A 22,888-nucleotide genomic window follows, 5' to 3' on the forward strand; every position below is an offset into this window, starting at 1 on the left:
CTGTGCTAGGGTGGGACGGACGGGGCACCCGGCAGTGGAGGAAGCAGGGGGTCCTGCCACACGTCGGAAGTCCCTAGCTGCGCTCCTGGCCCGCGGGGACCGCTAAAGCCCACGAGGCCCGCAGTTCCAGCTGCCTCTCTGGGGGCCAACCACTCACCATCTCCCGACTCCGGATCTTAGAGCCTCCCTCCTCCCGGGGACCGTCCTGACCTCTGGCTTCCCGCATTCTCAGTGGGCCGGCACGAACACCACGATGCCCTAAAATCAACCCGTTCTGTCTTTTTGGCCAGTTCAGATGTTTGGAACTGATTGTACAATTAAAAAAAGAGAAACCTTCAGGGCAGTGAGGATTAATAACTTCAGATCCACAGAGTATTTATGAGGTTCCTGTGGTGCTCTGAGCACTTCACCTGCATTAATTCACTCAACCTCGTGCCAGAGCCCTGAGGCTGGAGCCATCATGACCCCTACCTTACAGAGGAGGAAGCCAGTGCCACCAGAGGTGCCTGAACTGGCTGGAAACAGCCCAGGCTCTTCACCCTCCACGGAGCCTCCTTCCACACGACCCGCCCTCGGAAGTCCTGACGTGCACAGGTAAACCCGGAAACCAGCCCTGGCCTTGCTGGGTTGGCCTGATAAATCTGTACACGGAGTGATGACTCTCAGGCTCTTCCCTGAACGCACAGGAGGAGAAGGGGGTCGTTATGCTGTTACACACGCTTGCTGTTATGTATGTTGTGAAGGTTACAACCTTGTCTGTCGGACAATTTTATTTGCTTAAAAGCTGTTCTTCATCAAAATTTACTAAAATATAGTCTTTTGTTCTGCATGGCAACCTGGAGCCCAAGCACGGCAATTACAGCATCTTTAGCGGAAGGAATTACGAGGCTCTCCTGGCATCGAAACTGACGACCCAGTGTGCTACCGTCGTGGATACACACACCACCAAACGGACACCTGAAGACGCTCGTGTGCTCAGGAAAGGGCGTGACAAACACCAGCAGAGAGACGGAGCTGGCCTGGAGGCCGCGCACAGAGGGACCAAGCGCGGGCGTGTGGCGGGCAAGGCCCCGAGCGGGCCGTCCTGGCCGTGAGTGTCCCTCTGGCTCCGGTGCAGGAACGGGGGGCCCCCAGCTGGCGCCCAACCTGCTCCAAACAGCTGCCCAACTGAGACTAGCGACCGGAGGAGCTTCCGAGCTAATTCTGCGTGGATCCGACGTGAACTCTCTGCGGGAGTTCAGTGCAGCCAATCCCAGGCTGTCTGCCTGCATCCAGGCCCTCACAGCCCAGAGCTCACGTAGGGAGAGAGGAGGAGGCTGGAATTCACAGGGAGCGCTCGTGGGCAGTTCGCGCGGGCGCCCGGCGGCCCTGCCGCTCGCCTCTCCTTCTGGCAGCACAGGGAAGCTCCCAGCACCCAGTTTCCCGCGGGCCGTCCACACCACAGAGTAGCCCGCTCGCGGGACCAACGTCACGCTGCCTGGCAGCTGCTCTAATAGCCTCGGGCGCTGATGGAGCGGCTCCAGAGGGACGGTCGCTGGTGCCCTGCGGACGTTTCCTGAAAGGGGCTTTTGGAGGCCAGGTGTGCCCACAAACACGGTTTTTCTTTTGCTACACTTGGTAAAATTCTCTCCCTCCAGCCTGGAAAAGGCCTCTGGGGTGCTGCCGGCGTGCTCCATGGGAAACCCAGTCAACCTGGGGAGCGCCGCCCTGCGTGTCCGGGCAGAGCGTCCAGGGCAGGGAGAGCCCCACGGAGGGCAGAGGTCCCTGGCAGGTGACCACCGCCGGGCTCCCGCCTCTGGGGAGGCCCTCTTCCCCCGCAGCCCATCCTACAGGGTGGGCGGGAAAGGCGACAGCACAGGCCAGAGGTGGTGGGACAACGCGGCCCCAAGAGAGCGGAGCGTCTGCCTGCAGCTCCGACCCAGACCCTCGGAGCTGCCACGGCGTACGCGCTCCCAGCCCAGGGGCAGGGGGACCCAGCTCTGAACAGCCCGAGCTGCGAAGGCCGAGTTCCACAATAAACAATAGCTGCTGCCTGTAACTACAGGTATTTGTTTAATAAAACACGGAATTGGGTTCATTAAGCTCTGTCAGCCGGTGTGACGGGTGACCGTCCATCGGGAGGACTGGTGCCCGCCGCTCAGCCTGGGGATGTCGGCTCCACTCGGGTGATGACGCCCGCGGGTCTCCTTCAAGACTGGAAACTGGAGGCGAGACCTCGGTGCTCCCAAAGGGCAGGGTGGGGCTGAGGGTGTGTCTGTAAGGGGGCAAGGCCTGCCTGCCTGCCTGCCTGCCTGAGGAGTGTGTCCACCAAGCCGTCCTGGCCAGATTTCTGAAACGCAGCACACTTAGGTGAAGCCTAAAGGCTGAGCTGACGGAGGTAAATGGTCTGCTCCTCCCCACCTCAGCCCCCTCTGAAATCAGCAGTAGGTACCGCTCTAATTCACTCTAATTCAGCCACAGATGGTCCCCAAGGGGCCTGAGCTAGAAAGCCTTTTACTTCCGAGTGGTAGCCTCCTGCTAAGCATTTGCTTCTGGACTTGCTTTCCCTCTCACTAGTCTGTTTTTCCTCCCTTTGTGTACCTTAAAGTGACATCCTGCTGTCTGCAACCTCCAGCCTCCGCTCCTGCACCCACCTGGTTTAATTCCTTCCGTTCCTGGCCACAGGAGGGCTTCTTCATTACATACTCAGCACTGCAGTCCTCTACTAAGAAGACCTCAGAACGTGCAACAGATTGGGGTTTTGAGGTCCAGTTTCAATAGTGACTTTTCCCCCTTCCTGGACTTAACATTATTTAAAGTGGGTATTTCAAAACATCAGCTTCCTGAGGGCAGAACTAGATTTGTAAATTTACTTTATTTAACAGTGAGGGTTAGAGGCGGCATCAGTTCTCAGGTCCCATCTGGACCCGAGGACTCCACTCTGTGAGGGGGTCTGGTCGAGTCCAGGTGAGTAGAGGCACCCAGCAGGTAAGTAGGGGGTGGGGCTGACGCTGGGAGGTTTCCTGAGAAACGGGAGGGAAAGGGGGAGTTTCATGCAGGAACATGGTCCCCCGGGGGCACTGCAGGGAGAGTGGTGCCGGCCCCCCGGCTGTGTCTGTGGGACTCCGCAGCCCTCCAGCTTGAGCGAGTCACAATTCAGGATCAGAGCGTGCTGCGCTCCTCTGGATGCACCCTGTGTTTGCAAAGCTGAGTTTTTGGTGGTTGCTGTGACAAGGACACAGGAACAATGTGAAAACTGACATGGAACCGGAGATTCGGGAGGCAGGTCCACTCTGATTCCAAAGCTGGAGAAGCTGGGCTGTACCTGGGGGCGCACATGGCCCATCAGGAACTAACTGGTTATTTGGGAAGGAAATGCAAATATTCTTTTCTTTCAATTAATGTGTCTTCTCTTTTCAAACGGCTATTAAGGTGCTAGGATAGAAATACTAAGTTGTGTGCACCTGACCACCTGGCGAGCAGAACTGCTGGGCGTTTCTCTGGCCTGCGGCGTGGCGAGGGACCCAGCGAGTCACTGAGAGCAAGGACCCGATACGGGGACGCGCTGGGCTGGGGTGAGCAGCGCGGGTCGAACCCGCGTCCAGGGACTGATGACGTGGAGGAGGTGACGCGGCATCCCCGTCCTGGCTTGGCCACCTGCTGGCCGCGTGACCCTGGGACGTTATTGCGCAAGGTCTCAGACGGGGTTAGGAGACGCGCGTTGCCTGGTCGTTCGGAAACCAGACAAGAGCCGAAACGCTCAGGGGGCCCCGCACGCGGGAGGTGCTGCCACCCAGGCCACAGGGCGGGAGGAAGGGGACCCTGACCCTGTGGCCAGGCCGGGGACAGCCGATCACTCCTGGTCCACGCAGCTCACGCCCGGACAGTTTTCTTGACCGCGCAGCTGGCGTGAGCACGCTTCCTGGGCCATGGGGCTCACGAGGGACCCCAGGGGCTTCGGCGGTCGGCTGGACCACCTGGCCAGTCACTGAGGGGTGGGCACAGCTCCGGCTCCCGAGGGGTCACCAGCGGACGGACGTGAAGTCCCCAGAAAGGGCTGCCAGAGCAGTGGGGCCTGCGCTGTGAGAATGCTGCGCGGCTGGCGGGACGTTTCAAGTGCTGTCTACTGAATGCAAAGGGCCGCCCGGGGCAGACCACGCCAGGCAGCCCCGTGAGGGTGTTTCGATGCCCGTGTGTGGGGAGGGGGGAAGGGGTGTGCAAGGGGAGCCCTGAACCTGCTGGAACACGGTCCTCCCCAGCTTCCCCTGAGGCTGAAGCCCATGTGGATTTTATCAAGTCTGCATTTTTTTTCCCCCAAACTAAGATTTAAATTCAGCTTTAACCTGAAAGGTTTTTCAGAAACCTCTTCTACAACATAAAGTCATTAAAAGCCCTACAAAGGTGAGCTGTTCCCCAGAGACCCCGCCGCAGGAGAGGAGAGGCAGCCGGCGCCCAGTCCCGCGCCCCTGGGTCCCAGGGCACTGCTCACCCTGAGGTGCCCCAAGGGTCCCGAGGGGGCCGGCGGCCTGGCACTGGCATCGGGGGCAGGAGACAGGCGTGGCCTGGCCACTCGCAGGCCGGGGCACCGGGGCCACCGCGCGGCGGTGGGCGCCCAGGGCACAGCTGCCGAGGAAAGGTCACCCCACCCGCCTGAGCCTCAGTCTCCTCAGCTGTAAAACGGTCGTAATCTCAGCAGTCGCCTCACTGAGTTGCCGTGAGAACTAAGGGAGAGAAAGGCCCACGAGAGGACGCACCAGAACACTGCTGACCGGAGGCGCTAAGCCGAGGAGGCCCGATCTCCAAACCCTGAGGCCGCAGCCCAGGAGGGGGAGGGGCTCTCGGTGGCACCGCCTGGGGGGTGGCGAGCGAGCCTTCGGCCCTCGGCCCTGCGGCCGGTCACCCTGCCGCCAGCCGCGGTGTTTGGGGCTCTGGGTCCATCGCTCTATGTTGGGGCAAATGCGTTCCTCCTCTACCTGAAGGCTGAGACCCTTACCTGTAACAATGCCGTTTTTCTCCAGGGGCTCCTGCCAGCTGACCTTGAGAGACGTGTCCAGGATCTCCGTGAAACTCAGGTGTCCCACAGCTCCCGGTTCTAGCAATTAAACACAAAGACGTCTGTCAGCAAGCTAGCCCAATACTCTCTGGTCAGATTTGTGGGGAACGTTCTCACTGTGGAAGGGGGCAGGGAGCTGGGCCAGAGCCCGCAGGAAGTGTCAGAGAAAACCCAGAAGGGACAGGGAGTCCGAGGTGTTGAAGGTGAGCCGGCTACGGTCACATAAATGATTTCACTCGGCCTCATCCTGGCCTCGCCGAGAACGGCAGACACCGGCAGCAGGAGAGGCAGACACAATCCGTTCTCTGTCTTTCTCCTGATCTGATCTAATTGGAACAACCAGGTGGCTGGATCTGGAAAGCAACCGCGTGCTAGAGGGCTTTGCTGCCGTGTCATGTGTCTGGCTTGTGTGGGGACAGAGCCCGGAGCCCTGGCCCGGAGGCAGTCCCGGCCACACCTGGCTGCAGGGCGATGCCTGCCGACCTGACCCAGAATTCCAGGCCGCAACCCTTACTCACTCTCCCCAGGGGCCCCAGGGGCAGGGCGGGCGCGAGAAATTTCCAGCAAAACGGCATGTTTCCCTGGAGTTTCCCTGACCCTAGCCCCTTCTAGTGCAGAAGGGCAGAGCTGTGATTTAATGCTGGGCTCAGCAGGGTTCAAGTCTGGCCCCTCTGCTTGCTGGCTGTGCATTACTTAAGCTCTCTAAGCCTTAGTTTGCTCATCTGTGAAATGGGGAAAATAAAAATAACTCACTCTGCAAGGTAATCATGAGAAGAAATGGAACAAAACACGGAAGCGCTTAGGGTGTCCTGACACCGCCCAAATGCTGATCGATGTTGGCTGCTACTGTTATTAGGTGTCAGTTATCGTACCATCAGAATATAAAGTCATTTCTAAGATGAGCTTGCTGTCACTTTGAAGAGCACTGGAGAGAAAAGTCCTGAGAGGCCAAAACAGGAGTTCAACAGATCCAAGATGGCAGATTCTCAGAGCCGGAGGGACATTACGAATCTGCTGGGATCCCTCCCCGACTTTGTGGCTGTAAAATTCAACGCCAGGCCCAGGGCAGTGAAGCAACTGCCCGAGGATGCACAGCCACCAAGCCCAGAGCTGGGCCTGCCACAGGGGCCTCCTGCTTGCTCTGGAGGGACCACAGGGCTGTCCGGGGGCTCAGTAGTCGTGGCGCACGGGCTTAGTTGCTCCGTGGCATGTGGGATCTTCCCGGGCCAGGGCTCGAACCCATGTCCCCTGCATCGGCAGGCAGATTCCTGACCACCGCGCCACCGGGGAAGCCCACATTTCACTCTCTGAGTGTGGAACGTGGTAAAGCAGAACGGCTGTCAGGACCATCTCATCCTCCCACAACTGTGAGTTTCCAGAAAGACAGTCTGACGGATTTTTTTTTTTTTTTTTTTTTTGCGGCAGATTTTTGAACTGACTTTTTCTTTTTTCAATCGATAGAGCAGCAAAGAAAGCTTTTTGTTCCTTTTCTATTCTCAGTGTTTCTGCTTCCTGGATTCCTGCCCAAATATTCCTGTCCTCTAGCTCTGCTGGAACCAGCTGGCAAGGTCTAGGCTTAAGTTTATATTCTGTTTCCTCTCTACTGAGCTTCCCGCTCCCCACACCCTGGCCCCAAGTTCTTAGTTCATCAGAGCTTTGGAGAAGGAGGCCAGCTGGATGTGGGGCTAACCATGGCGCCGTCCGCGCTGTCACTACAGAGCTATGGGGGCCATTTCTCCAGCACCCAGAGTCCCAAGTCCTCTTTGAAAGGCCGCCCCCGCCCCAGAGCTGACAGCGGCCCTACCTCCCCCGTTTCAGTGAGATCGTCCCTATTTACAAGGATGCTCTATCTTTCTAAGTAGGATGAACAGGCTCCCTGCCTATCAAAAAAATGGTGGCTCAGTTAGAAAATTCTAAAAAGATGACATCACTGCCATTTTTCTCAATTCCCAAGACATTCCTAATTTCTCTTTTCCTTACGAATGGTGGGCCTGGCTGCCTTTAAGGCTCTGTTTCCTGGCTGCACAGCATTATGGGATGCTTCCCCATAGTTAGTGTCTGTCTGTTTAACTGGCAACAATAGGGCTTTTCTAGTAAAGAATTCAGCCAGGAGTCTTCTCTCATTTATCTGAAGAAGTTCTCTGCTTTTGCCATGTTTTATTTTTAACAAATGTCCTCTGGAAAGTAAAACCTGATATCCAGTTGGACCTGGCTGTGGTTGGAGCTGAGATGCGGCCCTGGCCTCTTCTTTCAATAATGAAATAGAGGAAAACGTCCAAATGATGAAGAGCCGTGAGGGGTGCTTGATAGCCGCTGCTAGAGTTCACTCCCACCTTCCTTAGTTATGGGGACTCTCCCCTCCCACCCCGCTTGCAAATGTAAACGCTGTGTTAGGCTGTGTTTCCCTACAGAGGAGTGGAGCACGGACCCTCCGAGCAAGCAGAACTTCCCTTCGTCTTCCAGAGGTCCCTCCGCTCGCCACCCCCTGCACTGTCCCCAGACCAGCCTCCCCTCACACCGTGATGGTGCCAGAGCCCAGGGAGCCGCCTGTTTCTCTGACGCTCACCTGATTCCCAAAGCGACTGCATCCACTTAGGTGGATGGCACTGATTTCAGATATTTCCATCTGTGGTTAGACCATGGGCTCAATTACATTCCCTCAATTATTTTCCTGGGGAAATAAGGTCACGATCGCTAATTGCTAGGACTCCCAAATCTACGGCTTCGGACTCTCTGCTGCCCACTGGCCACACCTGCCTCTGTGTGAATGGGATCCGACTAAACCCAGCGTCCTAGCCCTGGACCTGTTTCCACCCTTCGGTCACGGGCGTCACCGTCTGCCCCGTCACCCACGCCGAAGTCTGTGGAGTGATCTGGAGAAGCCCTTCTTCCCGCCCCCTACGTCTAACCAGCCCCCAGTTCTCTGTGACATGCCTCTAGCGTCTCCCCCACTGCTGGCTCCACCGCGGGTGTAGAGGTGCACGTAATTATTTGCCTTCTTCCCAGATTGCATCACCTTGATCTCTAGCCCATCATCACAAAACCTCCAGACAGAGCTGTTGAAACACTCAAGTCACAGCCCTAAGGGAAATCCCTCTGTGGTTCCCCAATGCCTAGACGATCTCTGTCCAAGCGTCTTAACTTAGCAGTTGAGACTCTCCTGGGTCGGCTCCCAACTTGTTCCCTAGGGTCACCCCCACCCCACAGACTACACTGAAGCTGAGCTGAATGCCTCATCCCCTCTCACACTCTCTTCTACTCTCTTTGCCTTTACGGGTTCTATTTCTTCTCAGCCATTCTTGGCATCAAAAGCTCATCCATCAGGGCTGACCTCAGTTCTCAGCTCCTCCACAAGACTGACCTGACTCCCCCTGGTATTTTCTGTCACTCCTCACTGGGCTGCCACAGCCACTGCTAACGACCTCCTTCCTCAGTGGCACTGACCTCAGTCCTGTCCACCTCAGATCTGATTAGGCTGGGAGCTCTAAAGGCAGAGGCTGTGCTTACTTATCTCTGCTCCCCCTTCAACACGCAGCTGGCTACCTCTCACATAACAGGTATTCTACAAACCTCGGAATGGAAGTACAGATACATGTTTGTATGTTGGATAGATGGATGAATGAATCCCCTGTAATTGTGACAGGCCCAGTACACACAGAACTTGATGAGGTAGACTTAATACTTCTTTTAAAAAAGAGAAGGCTACATCTGACCAACTGTCTCCTTTAATCCTAAAATCTGATGAGGGCTATATAAAGTTTATAATTATAAGGCAGATTCCAAAGCAGAATACACATTATATTTTCAAGAACTCATGAAACCTTAACTGAGATTGATCATATTCTGGGCCATAAAACAAACCTCAATAAATTTAAAAGAAGTGAAATTATGCAAAGTGTGTTCTTTGACTGTAATGGAGCCAAGCTAGAAGTCCATGGCAGAAAGACAACAAGAAAATCTCCAACACATGGAAATTAAATGGCACACTTCTAAATAATCCATGGGTCAAAGAGGAAGTCTCAAAGGAAATAAAAATATATAGAGCTCAGTGAAGATGAAACAGAACATATCAAAATATGTGGGATGCAGCTAGAGCAGTGTGAAGAGGAAAATTTATAACACTAAGTGCTTACATCAGAAATGAGGACAGACCTCAAATCAATGCCCTAAGTGCTTACCCCAAAAAATTAAAAACAGAAAAGCAAAATAAACCCAAATCAAGCAGAAGGAAGGAAATAATAAGAGCAGAAATCCATGAAATTGAAAATAAGAAAACGATAGAGAAAAATTAATGAAACAAGATAGTGGTTCTTCAAAAAAATCAATAAAATTGATAAATTTCTAGGAAGAATGACCAAAAACCTCCACAAAAAACAGAAGAATGAAATAGGGAATATGACTACATATTTTTCAGCCACTACAAAAACAATAAGGAAGTACTACCAACAACTTTACACTCAGAAATTCAACAACTTAGTGGATTGATTCCTTGAAAATCACAAACTACCAAAATGACTGAACAGTACTATAACCATTAAAGAAACTGAATTTATAATTTAAAAACTCCCAAAAAAGAACTCTCCAGGAACAGAGGATTTCACTGAAAAATTCTACCAAACATTTAAAGAAGAATTAATACCAATTTTACACAATCTCTTCCAGAAAACAGAAGAGTATGAACTTATTTTATGAGGCCAGTATTATGCTGATACCCAAACCAGACAAAAACAATAAATACAGTAAAATAAAATTTCAGACCAATATCTCTCATGAACTTAGATGTAAAACATCTTCCATAAGGTATTAGCAAATTGAATCCCACAACATGAACAATAATTATACACCATGACCAAGTGGGATTTATTCCAATCATGCAAGGTTGGTTCAACATTTGAAAATCAATCCACCTTATCAATTAACAAACTAAAAAGAAAAATCATATGGTCATATCAATTGATGCTGTAAAAGCAATTGAAAAAATTCAACATTTATTCATGACAAAAACTCTCAGCAAGTTAATATCAGAGGGAAATTACCTCAACTTGATAAAGAACAGCTATGAGAAATATCATACTTAACAGTGGAAGACCAAATGTTTTCTCTCTAAGATCAAGAACAAGGCAAGAATGTCTGCTCTCACCACTCTTATTCAACACAGTACTAGAAATTCTAGCCATTGCAATATGGCAAGAAAAAGAAATAAAGGACATATAGATTAGAAAGGAAGAAACGGAAGGACATGGATATGCCTATAAAAGAAGAATCTTTGAGGCACTGGAACCATACAGTATCTTGACTGTGATGATAGATACACAAATCTATACATGTGATAAGTTGCACAGAACTAAACACACATACATGCATGCATGTGTGCGCATGCGCACGCACACACACACACGAGAACAAATAAAACTGCAGAGATCTAAATTGGATTGATGGGTTGCATCAATGTAGATATCCTGGTTGTGATGTACTATACTTTTGCAAGTGTTACCATTGAGGGAAACTGGGCAAAGTGTACATGGGATCTTAGTATTATTTCTTACAAGTTCATGTGAATCTATAACTATCTCAATAAAATTTCAGTTAAACAAAAAGCAGACAGCAGATCAAAGTCAGAGTATGGGAAGAACATCAGGGATCAGTTAATAGACGCAGAGTTACTTTTTATCTTTTTAATGGAAGGAATATCAGTGGTCTCAGAGGGTCAAGAAATCCATTTCTATTCTTCCTGTGTCACTAATTTGACATAGACCTTGAGTCAATTCAAGGTGGTTACAGCAGAGTAGTGGAGTGAAAGCCAGGTGGCTATGGGTTATGGGGAGCGGGAGAGGTTAGGAGTCAGAGTAATCGTTTACACTGAGAGGTGGGTGACTCAGTGGGCAGCACGGTCAGGGAGATGGCACTTCTGGGTGAGGGAGAACTGAGCATATTTGTGGGCTGAGGAAAGGTCAGACTCTTCATCCTCTGAGAGAGGAGGGAAGAGGACCAAGAGTGAGAACATAGGGAAACTCAGATGGAAGGGGGAAAGCGAGGAAGCTCATCTTGCACGGCCTTGACCTCTGTAAATGTCATTGCTGGGAGGACAGTGAAGCTGGGTCTCAGGGGGCAGGGCAGAGCAGAGCAGTGGATGACAGTACTGAGCAGAGATAAGTACAGAAGGTCAGACCACACCCAGAGCCCAGTTGAGGTGGGAGAGGAGGAAGCTGGAGGAGAGACAAGCGGCAGCCCTTTTAAACTTATTTAAGTTTTAATTCTCCTTATAAAAGAGTACATACTCATTGTAGCAAAGAGAATATGCAGAGAAATAAGAAGAAAATAGTAAAAGATACCCATAATCATGTCACATGGAGATAACAACTGTCGGAAGGTCTTTTCTCAGCTAATATGGTCTTATACAAGTATATTTGTATAAAATTTGTAACTCATATAGTTTTGTATACTGTTTTTTTTTACCATGTAACATTAGATCAAGACCGTTTCCTCACAAAACTTTTTTTAATAATTAGAAAATATTTAGTATATTGTCATTCATAGTTTCTCAATTATCCCACTTTGGAACATTTGAATGTTTTTCATTTTTTTTCAATTACTAATAATTGTAATTAACCTCATTGTATATAAATCTTTGTGCACATCTGTGATCATTTTCTCAGAAAATGTTTTCCAGAAGCATCAGTTGGCCTAGGGGCAGAGAAACAGCTGATCTGAATTGACCAGCTGGAGACAATGGAATGTCCAGGGTCTTAGAGAGGCGCAGGTGAGATTCCCCTGGGGAAGGTCAGGGAAGACATGGGCTGGGAGGCTTTAAGGGGAGACTCAAGAAGAAGGTAAGGGGATTGTAAGTTGAAATCTGAGTGAAGAGAAGTCTAGCAAGACAAGACCAAAGGCTGACTGTACAGCTGGGACTGGACTGTCCCTCTTGTCCTCACAGCTCCTTCCTCTAGCCGGGCTTCCTTCCATACTCCACAGAGCATCTCTGCCAAACATTATTACTACTTTCAATGACTTATCTCTTCAGGGTGAGCAGTCTGTGAACACACTGAGAATATGGAACTTCCTAGTGACCCACCTTTGCTCTTGCCCTGTGCCGGATACGACAGTGGCCCAAACCTCTTTGACAATTGACTAAAGACTATTGATAAGACACTTGGAAAGGCGTACTCACTGTCTTCATGTGTCCGTATGAGCTGAGGCGTGCTTGGAGGCCCGTCCCCCGGAGTGGTGAAACACAGAACTGATGTGAAGTAAGCAGTAAACTTCTTCAAGTTCGTTATGTACCCATGGTGGACTCCATGGAAATCTGGAGCAATGGTGACGACAGTGACGGCCTCAGGGACATCGGCTGGCCACGCCAGAAGCTGGGATGGAAAAGGGTGAAAAAGAGATCCTTTTAATTGCATGTCTTCACCCTCAAGTCTGCATCAGAATTTTATTTCACAATTAAAATGTCTTCAAAGAAAGCAAAGTTGTAATTAAGAAACCCCATACATCCTACATTTTATAATCTCACTGAAAAATATTGAGTTTAAAAGATATCTCATAGATTATTGAGTACAAATATGTATATTTATATATATATTTTATACATGTGTACATAAATGAAATATCTACTCTAACTCATAATGGGAAAATGGACACTCCTCAAACCTTCACCTTCTGTTCACTTAAACATGTTACAGAACATATTTATTTTTTAACATTTAGAAATAATGATGACATTATGCAGTTATTCAACTGCATCAGTACAATCAAACATCAATACAAATATTTTTCCATTTAGGCACCTATGCTGATTCAAAAAGAAGCCCCTGGTTCAATGGGGACAATGTTAATTATTTATAATTTATATGACACCAGTTTTCTAAAAAGGATTTTAGGAGACTGATTATAATTTTAAAGAAATACAGTATATATACACATTCCAAGGGAAGTTGTTTTAATGTTTTGGCAACATTATGTATGAGTGTGACTTTCAGTTCCTCTGACACCAAACATTTCTAGGGTTAATTAGGTCTGAAAATTGACACTGTGCAGGACAAGGAGAATATTTGTATAGATTCTAGGCCGACAACCAAGCCATCGAATGAACACCCCGGTCTTGCCAATAAGACCTGGCAGGAGAGTCAAGAAGGCAGAATCAACTTCATTGATCAATATGATTTCCTTTCTAAGAAGCTTCTGACTGTAGGTACCTCTGGGGGGAAAAAAAAAGCAGGACAAATTTCTAGCTACGTCTGCCTTTCTAGTGAAAAACAAGTGTTTGAGTAAGTTGAATCCAAATGGGAAAAAAATTAACTGTGTGTCTGAGGAAATAACACTCTCTGAATCTGAAATGACCAAGTTTTCAAGCAAACTGTCTATAAAGATATTCCCTGGTTCATCTGCTGTCACGGAAGATTTGCGAACACGCTGCAGGTAACATTCAGATGGTCTCCCAGGCCAGCCAGGAGATGCTGATCCAAAAGGAAAGGTAACCTGTACTTTTGGAAACTGCATCCAGGTACATCTCTGAAGGTAACATATTCTGGTACTCAGACAAAGGGCAGATAGGAGTCTGTCCTTGTCTCTAATTCAGTCCGGATAGGTGCCCCGAGTCAGCTGGTCCCAGTTCTACAAACAGAACTTTCCCTAAAGTAGCGAGAGGGGGACCTACTTATCCTTGCTTGGTAGAAACACCACTCAGTTGCACCCAGTGGGCTTTGAGAGGACGCCCTTCCCAGAAGAAGTGGTTTGTACACGTGCTGATTCCAATCAACAGGGATACGTCTCCCACTGGTCATTTTAAAAGGGACGGCTCTTCTCATAACATTGTTCAGTTCTATATGAACCACCCTCTTTTTTTTCTTTCTTTTTGTTTTTTGGCCACGCTGCGCGGCTTGCGGGATCTTAGTTCCCCCACCAGGGACTGAAACTGCACCCTCAGCAGTGAAAGCACCGAGTCCTAACCACTGGACCGCCAGGGAATTCCCGTGCACCAGACTCTTGATAACCAATAATTTGAGTTTCTGAACCAGTACAGCTGATGAAAAGACCCTGGATAAAAGGTGACCCCAGCAGGTCAACACACCCTGTAACCGGATGCCATGGGTTCCTGATGAAATGAGGGGCGGGCAGCCCCCTCACCCATCACAAGACCATGACACCCCACGACGGCCACCCGGAGGCTGTGGCCCAAGGCGCCTACCTTGTAGCCCTGGTTGATGCCATTGATGAACTGCTGGGGTGGAGGGTTCCACAGGAACTGGATGGTCGTGGAGTTCACGGCTTCCACCTGCACGTTCTGCGGGGGCGAGGTCGGCACTGCTCCAGGGCAGCCAGGGAGACGCGGGGCAGGGGGAGGAGAAGAGACGCTTAGCTGCTGCTCACGATTCACCGGCGATCGCAGCGCTGAGAACGGGGAGGGTGATGGACGCTTTGGGAAGCTAATCGTGACGTTACAAAGAAGAAGAACTGGGCGACTTCTCATTTTCCGCTGGGGAATTCTTTAAGGCACACGCAGAAAAGTGGACTGGATCACCTTAGCCCCATGGGTGAGCCTTTCCTAGGGATCCCAGGATGGAGAGCAAACAAAAGCTTTCTCCGATTGTTTTTTTCAGTTACCCGATACTCGAGATCAAGGCAAGGTTTCATCCAGAAATCCGCCTTCCTTGTTATATGTCACAGTGTTTCAAGCCCTATTATCCTTCACATGAAAAAAAAATCCTTTTTCATAGGTATTGTTATTTATTCATTTGTAGGCTAAATTTCTCTGTCTGCCATAGAAATTACCTTTTAAAAAATTTCCACTTTCCACTTCTTTTTTTTTTTTTTTTTTTTTTTCTTTTTGCGGTATGCGGGCCCCTCACTGTTGTGGCCTCTCCCGCCGCGGAGCACAGGCTCCGGACGCGCAGGCCCAGCGGCCGTGGCTCACGGGCCCAGCCGCTCCGCGGCACATGGGATCCCCCCAGACCGGGGCACGAACCCATATCCCCTGCATCGGCAGGCGGACTCTCAACCACTGCGCCACCAGGGAGGCCCAACTTTCCACTTCTTTTATTGAACAGCTAACTGAACCCAATTATATACCTACCCAGTGGCCTGTCTTCAAGGAAGTCATATTCTAGGGGAGGCACTCATAGAATTGAAATAGGCAAGCGACTCTAGAAAACACACAGGGCAGAGCCTCTGCCCTAGGAAAGCATGGAAGGCCTCACATCAGAAGACACCTGCACTAGGTCTGGGATAGAACTTTGAGGAGGGAAAGGCCTTGAGAAGGGCATTCGCACCTGGGAAAATGGAGTGAGCAAAGGCGTGGTATTATGAAAAACCTGGTGAATGGTGAGAAAACAGTGAGCATGGCTGGACGTGGGGTCCAGGGGGTAAGAGGGGCGGAGGAAGTGGACAGGTCACTGTGGGGATTGCCTCACATGTCAAACACAGTGGACAACAGTGTATACGGTAGGCAATGGGGAATCAAAAGCCTTGGAAAACAGCAGTGACGTGACATGGCCAGCTTTTTAAGGATGATAACTTCAGTGGCCTCTGGAGAGGGTACTGGTCCACTGGCTGTGCCATAGCAACTTTTTGCAGGATGCAAACGAAGGTCCTGGTTCTTTAGGAGCTTGTTTCAAAAGAAAGACACGGAATCCCAAAGGATCCTTTGGCTTAAGGTACAGAAACAAAGACAAGAGTCTCTTGGCACAAAACACCTGAGGACAGAGCACGGTCCTGTTAAAAATTACTACGCCTTTCATTACGCTCTTATTCAGAAGCTCATCTCATTAGGCAGAGGTGAAAAACATAGAATTCATCCAAGCCCCTCCAGTCACGCTCCAAGTCACCTGTGTTTTCCCATCTGCTCTGACTGCGCTATCTCTGGGTCCCTCCCTCAGTAAGTCACCAAGAAGACTGTCCCACTTCTCACTCAGCACCCATCCAAAATCTGTGGACTAAAAATGGCCACGGGGATTGCTTTGCCCAGGCTGTAGAAAGTTGGAAAGAACATCGTAGCCATTAAGCGTGAGAAAAAGCTGAACAAACGATAGAGTCCGAACTTTTCTTGAGCCCATAGGAAGCTGAGGTCACAGGGCAACCAAGTGTCTAAAATATAAGAAAAGATGGACCTCCCCAAGGAGTAGGAATGTGAACATGGGCTCGCCTGTGACAGAGCACGAGAGAAAGAGCAATGGACACCACACAACTGGGAAAATTCAGCGAAATTCTTAATGAATTGCTAAAGGCTGAATGTGGGCTAGCAAGGGAGTATAGAAAGTCTGTGCTGCAGATACACAAAAAGGTACAATGCATGTAAGACACAAAAACAAGAATAACAGCCCTTCTCATCAGAAACTATGTGAGCCAGAAGGTAATGGGGTGATACCTTTAAAGTACTGATAGAAAAATCTATCACCCCAGAATTCTATATTCTGTGAAAATATCTTCTAAATATGAAAGCAAAATAAAGACATTTTCAGAAAGACAAAAACAGAGAATTCATTACTGGCAGACCTGCATGCACTATGACAAATGTTAAAGGAATATGATATCAGACACCAAAACTTTAGATCTATGCAAAGAATTGATGACTTCTGGAAATAGTTAAAATGAAGTAAATAAAATGTATTTTTTTCTTATTTTGGCTCACTCTCAAAAATAGTAGCAATTTATTGTGGGCTTATAACATAGGGAAGAATAAAATGACTGACCACAATAGCACAAAGGGTGGGAAGAAGGGATTGAAAGTATACTGTTACAAGGTCCCTACATTATACACACAATGGATTTCAAGATACATTGTAATTAACGAATGATAGGTATTTTAAACTGCAGAGTAATCACTAAACAGATTTGAAAAAGAGATATAAATAAGGCAATAGTAGAAAAAATAATGTAATTGTAAAAATATCTAATGAATCAGAAAGCAGGCAGGCAAAAGGAAGAGAAAAGGAAAAAAATAAGAGAGAGAACAAATAGAAAACAATTAGCAAGACGGCAGGTTTTAATCCCATCATGTCAACAGTTACATTAAATATATAATGTAATATATTATCAATATATTTTATTGTATATACCAATAAAAGAGAGATTATCAGTTGGATGAAGAGCAAGACTCAACTACACGGTGTTTAAAACAACCCCACTGGGGCTTCCCTGGTGGCGCAGTGGTTGAGAATCTGCCTGCCAATGCAGGGGACACGGGTTCGAGTCCTGGTCTGGGAGGATCCCACATGCCGTGGGGCGGCTGGCCCCGTGAGCCACAATTACTGAGCCTGCGTGTCTGGAGCCTGTGCTCTGCAACAAGAGAGGCCGTGATAGTGATAGGCCCGCGCACTGCGATGAGGAGTGGCCCCCACTTGCCGCAACTAGAGAAAGCCCTCGCACAGAAACGAAGACCCAACACAGCCATAAATAAATAAATAAAATTAAAAATAAAATAAAATAAAATAAAACAACCCCACTTTGAATATGAGGACACAAATAGCTTAAAAGTAAGAGAATGGAAGAAAATACATGAAACACGAATTAAAATGAAACTGGAGTGGTTATATTAATATCAGTCAAAGTAAATACCCTACCAAGGAATAAAACCAATGATAAAGAGGGATATTATATAATGATGACATGATCTATTCACCAAGAAGACTCAGCAATCCTAAATGCGGATGCAACAGAGCTTCAAAGTACAAAAGGCAAAACTGAAAAAACTGAAAGTAAAAACTAGACAAGTCTATTAGTACAGTTGGTGACTTCAACACTCCTTTATTTTTTTTAAAAAAAGGTAGACAAAAAATATCAGTAAGGATCTACAAGACCAGAACCACATCATCAAGTAACTTGACCTACATAATATTTCTTTTGAAATCTACCCAATAACAACATACTACACATTCTTTTCAAGCACATATGGAACTTAACTGAGATGGACATATTTGAAATATACATGTCATATAAAGCAAACCTAAACAAGTTAAAAATAACTGAAATCACAAAAAGTATGTTTTATGACACAACAGAATTAAACTAGAAATTAGAGACAGAAAGATATGTGGAAAATCCCTAAAAACTTCAAAATTAAGGAGCACATTTCAAAATAACCCATGAGTTAAAGAGGAAATCACATGGAAAGTTAGAAAGCATTTTCAGTTTAATGAAAGTGAAAAACACAACATATCAAAATTTGGGGATGTAGAAGTGTTAGAGGGGAATTTATAGCATTTAGATGTTTATATTAGAATCTAAACTTCTACCTTAAGAATCTAAGAGAGTAAATTAAACCTATGGAAAGAAACAGTAAAGAAAAAGAGCAGAAATCAATGAAATAAAAATAAACAATAGGGCCTCCCTGGTGGCGCAGTGGTTGAGAGTCCGCCTGCCGATGCAGGGGATACGGGTTCGTGCCCCGGTCTGGGAGGATCCCATATGCCGCGGAGCGGCTGGGCCCGTGAGCCATGGCCGCTAAGCCTGTGCGTCCGGAGCCTGTGCTCCGCAACGGGAGAGGCCACAACAGTGAGAGGCCCGCGTACTGCAAAAAAAAAAAAAAAAAAAAAAAAAACAATAATTGAGAAAATCAATGAATCCAAAAGCTGGTTCTTTTAAATATCAATAAACTCCTAGCCAGACTGATCAAGAATAGACAGAAATCACAAATTACCAACATCACCAATATCAGGAGACACCTCTATAAACCCTACTGAGATTAAAAGAATAAAAGAACATTTTGAGTATCTTTATGCTCAGTAATTCAACAACTTAGATGAAATGAAACAAATTCTTTAAAAGAAACACACTTCCAATCTACTCAAGAAGAAATAGATGATCTGAGTAGTCAGAGCTATCAAATATTTGAATACAAAATTAAACCCTCCCAACAAAAAAAACTCTAAGCATATAAAGTTCACTGGTTAATTCTACCAAGCATTTGAAGAAGAATGAAATAAAAGACATTCTAAAGCATTATCCTGACACCAAAATAAGAAACAGATGTTGAAAAAAGAAAAGAAAACTACAGGCCAAATATCCTTGAGAACACAGGTGCAAAAATCCTTAATAAAATATTAGAAAGTCAAATTCAGCAATATGTAAAAATCACAATTTATCCTAATCAAGTGGGGTTTATCTTATAAACATAAGGCTAGCTCAATATTTGAATATCAATCAGGGTAATTCAACATTATCAATAGAATTTTAAAAATATAATCATTTTAATAGATTCAGAAAAAGAATTTGACAAAATTCAACCTCCAATAGTGATTAAAAGAAAAACCCTCAAAGTAGGAATTAAAAGGAACGTACTAAACTTGCTAAGGAGCATCTGTAAAACACCTACAACCAACAACTTATTTAAAATGAAAAACTGAATGCTTTCCCTTAAGATCAGCAACAAAGCAAAGGTGTCTTTCTTGCCATTCCTATTCTGAGAGGGCAAGCTTGTGCAGTAATCCAAGAAAAAGAAATAAAAGGCATACAGATAGAAAAGGAAAACAAAACAAAACAAAACAAAAAAAACCTCTCTCTATTCACAGACAATATGATCATCCATGAAGAAAATTCTTCAGTCTACCAACTATATACTCCTAGAACTGAAATTAGCAAGATCATAGGATACAAGATCAGAACACAGAAGTCAATTATATTTTGAAACATGAGCAATGGACAACTGGAAATTGAAATTAAAAATTTAGTACTGGGGCTTCCCTGGTGGCACAGTGGTTAAGAATCCACGTGCCAATGCAGGGGACATGGGTTCAAGCCCTGGTCTGGGAAGATCCCACATGCCACGGAGCAACTAAGCCCGTGCGCCACAACTACTGAGCCTGCGCTCTACAGCCCGCGAGCCACAACTACTGAGCCCACGTGCTGCAACTACTGAAGCCCACGCCCCTAGAGCCTGTGCTCTGCAACAAGTGAAGCCCCCGCAATGAGAAGCCCGTGCACCACAACGAAGAGAAGCTCCTGCTCACCGCAACTAGAGAAAGCCCGCGCACGGCAACGAAGACCCCACGCAGCCAAAAATAAATAAAATAAAATAAAATAAAGTCAGTACCATTTACATGGCAGTTAAATCATGAAATAGATATAAATTTAACAAACCGTATGCAAGATCTGTATGCTGAAAACTGATGAAAGAAATCAAAGCCCCAAGTAAATGAAGAGTCATATATTAATGGATTGGAAGACAACATAACAAAGATGTCAATTCTCCCCCAATTGATGTATAGGTTGAATGCAATCCCAATCAAAATTGCAGCTAGCATTTTTTAGAAATTGAAAAGTTGACTTTAAAATTTATATGGAAAAACAAAGAAATTAGAATAGCAAAATCAATTTCAAAAAAGAAGAACAAAATTGGACAACCTTTACTACATGATATCAAAACTGACTATAAATCTATAGTAATTAAAACAAAGTGGTACTGGAGAAAGGAGGAACACACCGATCAATAAAACAGAGTTTAGAAATTATTCACATACGTATCAGGTGGTTTCTAACAAAAGCACAAAGGCCACCTGTGGAAAAAGATAGTCTTTTCAACAAATGGTGCTAGAATAAACTGGACATCCATATGCCAAAAACCCCCACAAAAACCAATCTGGATCCATACCTCACACCGTATATGAGAACTAACTCAAAATGGATATGGATCACATGCTTAAATGTAAATCTATAATTATAAAACTTCTAGGAAAAAATAGTTTTGATGTTGGGTTAGGCAAAGATTTCTGTATATGACAGCAAGGGTACAACCCACGAAAGAAGAAAACTGATAAATCTGACTTCATCAAAATAGTAAACTTCTGCTCTATGAAAGACACCTGTTCAGAAAATGAAAGGAGAGGCCTCAGATTGGGAGAAAATACTTGTAAGACACATATCCAATAAAGGACTTTTATTCAGAATATATATAAAAAACTTTCAAAACTCAATAATAAGAAAACCAAAACCTCAAAAAATTGTCAAAAATAATTAAATAGTTACTTCAACAAAGAAAGTATAACGATAGAAATAAGCACATGAAAAGGCCCTCAATCGGCATCACTGGCCACCAGGGAAATTAAATCGTGATGTGATACCACTATATACCTACTAGAAGAGTTAAAATAAAACAATAACCAGATTTTAGTGAAGATGCAAAGCAACTGAAACTCTCATACTTTTAATGGGAATGCAGAACGGTAATAGTTACTCGGAAAACAGTTTGGTAGTTTCTTGCGGAGTTAAACATGCTCTAGCCGTACAATCCAGCAGTCCTGCTCCTAAGTTATGTATGCAACAGAAGTGAAAACTTCAGTTCACATAAGAATCCATATGCTATGTTTATAGCAGTTTTAGTAATAACCACCCTAAACTGGAAACATCCCAAAGCCCTCCAACTGGTGGAGAGGAGAACGAACGGTGGTCCATCCGCGGGATGGAACGCTGCTCAGCAGGGAGCGGGAAGGCACGTCTCACCCTCAGCAACAACACAGGTGGGCCTCGAATGCATCACACTAGGGAAAGGGGTCTGACTCAGAAGGCTACCTGCCGGGTTTTCCCACGTTTATGATATTCTGTAAAAGGAAAAGCTAAAGGACAGAAAACACGGATGGTTGCCAAGGGCTGAGGGTAGGGCAGAGCTCTACCCTCGAGGTAGAGTTTTACTGTAAGTCAGTTATGTCGCAATAAATCCGACTTTAAAAATGCTGCAGATCCTTTGATGCTTTTTCTCATCTAGAGGTGGTGTCTGTGTGTGGACCCCCCGAATGCAGGCTCTGTGACTATGCTGACCAAGAGAATACAATCCAGGCCTTAATGGACTAGAAGCTTCTACTCCTGATCGCTGGAGCTGTCCTTTCTGGGAGCCCCGAGGGGCCATGGCAGGAGTCTGGCGACCCTGCAGCCACCATGCTGGAGAGGCTGTGTGCAGGGGCCCAGGTGGACAGTCCCAGGGTGCCCGGCCTCACAGCCTTCCCTGCTAAGGCACCAACACGTGAGTGAACCCGTCTCCCCTCCCCCGACACCCAACCGCCAGCCCAGCCCATCTGCCAACTGACAGGGCACAAGGCACTGCCCCCCCTGGGCTCAAATTCCCAGCCCACCCAACCATGAGATATGATGCAACGGTGCTGCTTCCAGCCTCTAAGTTTATTCTACAGCAATGGGTCACCGGGACAGTCTCCCCCGGAAGAAAGAAGGAAAAGAGGAGGGAAAGGGGAGGAAGGAGGAAAAGAGGGAAAGGGGAGGGGAAGGGAAAACAGCAAGGGCTGCTGGGAAGGGACTGAGAAGAGCTGTGACTTTCTCTCCTAGAACCCACGTCTCATTCTTTGCAGGCTTAGCTCTGGGATTTCATTTCCAATCACTGACTCTGAAATTCCAGACAACTTTCCAGTCAAGTGTTGTTATATTTCTCTAAACTAAGACCATACGGATCAAACACTTTAATAAAATGGCATTTTGCATAAACTAAATGAGCAGTAATCTCCTGCTGTTCTTTGCTTTGCTTTGCTTTGGCGTCACGTAACAGCCATGCTGAGAGGCGCTCATTTGCCTGGTTCTGGCCCCTCACCCCACCCCAGGACCCAGGCCTCCAGCCCTGGCTGACCCGGTTAAGAAGGCAATTCCCCCTCCCTTCTCATGACCCAAGATGGCACACAACCATGAGACTCGAGAACCACCCTGTCTGTGCCATCCTCACATCAAAGCTCACAGGGTCCGGCCCTTTTGCACACACTCTCCACCCCAAAGTCACAGGATAGAGGTTCTGAAGCCTCAGATTCCTTTCTCTTACCCATCCTGGGTTTTACTCCAAAAATCGCCAATTTTTATCAGCCCTCTTCTCTCTCAGATCCTTCAGCTTCTCTTTTTCCTAATTATTGTCATCAAAAGGGACTCACAGAT

General features: G+C 47.0%; 1 protein-coding gene across 1 annotated transcript in view; it reads right to left on the reverse strand.

The window, feature by feature from the left end:
• Positions 1-22,888, reverse strand: part of SDK1 (sidekick cell adhesion molecule 1) — a gene marked incomplete at its 5' end in the record, with an annotated part of 846,211 nt that overhangs the window by 138,737 nt on the left and 684,586 nt on the right. Inside the window, 3 exons of the mRNA XM_082645911.1 lie at positions 4,973-5,071; positions 12,201-12,393; positions 14,220-14,335. Coding sequence (XP_082502037.1) covers positions 4,973-5,071; positions 12,201-12,393; positions 14,220-14,335 — 408 coding nt within the window. The remainder of the gene's footprint in view (positions 1-4,972; positions 5,072-12,200; positions 12,394-14,219; positions 14,336-22,888) is intronic.

The sequence above is a fragment of the Mesoplodon mirus genome (genome assembly GCF_964341445.2).
Source record: "Mesoplodon mirus genome assembly, chromosome: 15".
Classification (NCBI taxonomy): domain Eukaryota; kingdom Metazoa; phylum Chordata; class Mammalia; order Artiodactyla; family Ziphiidae; genus Mesoplodon; species Mesoplodon mirus.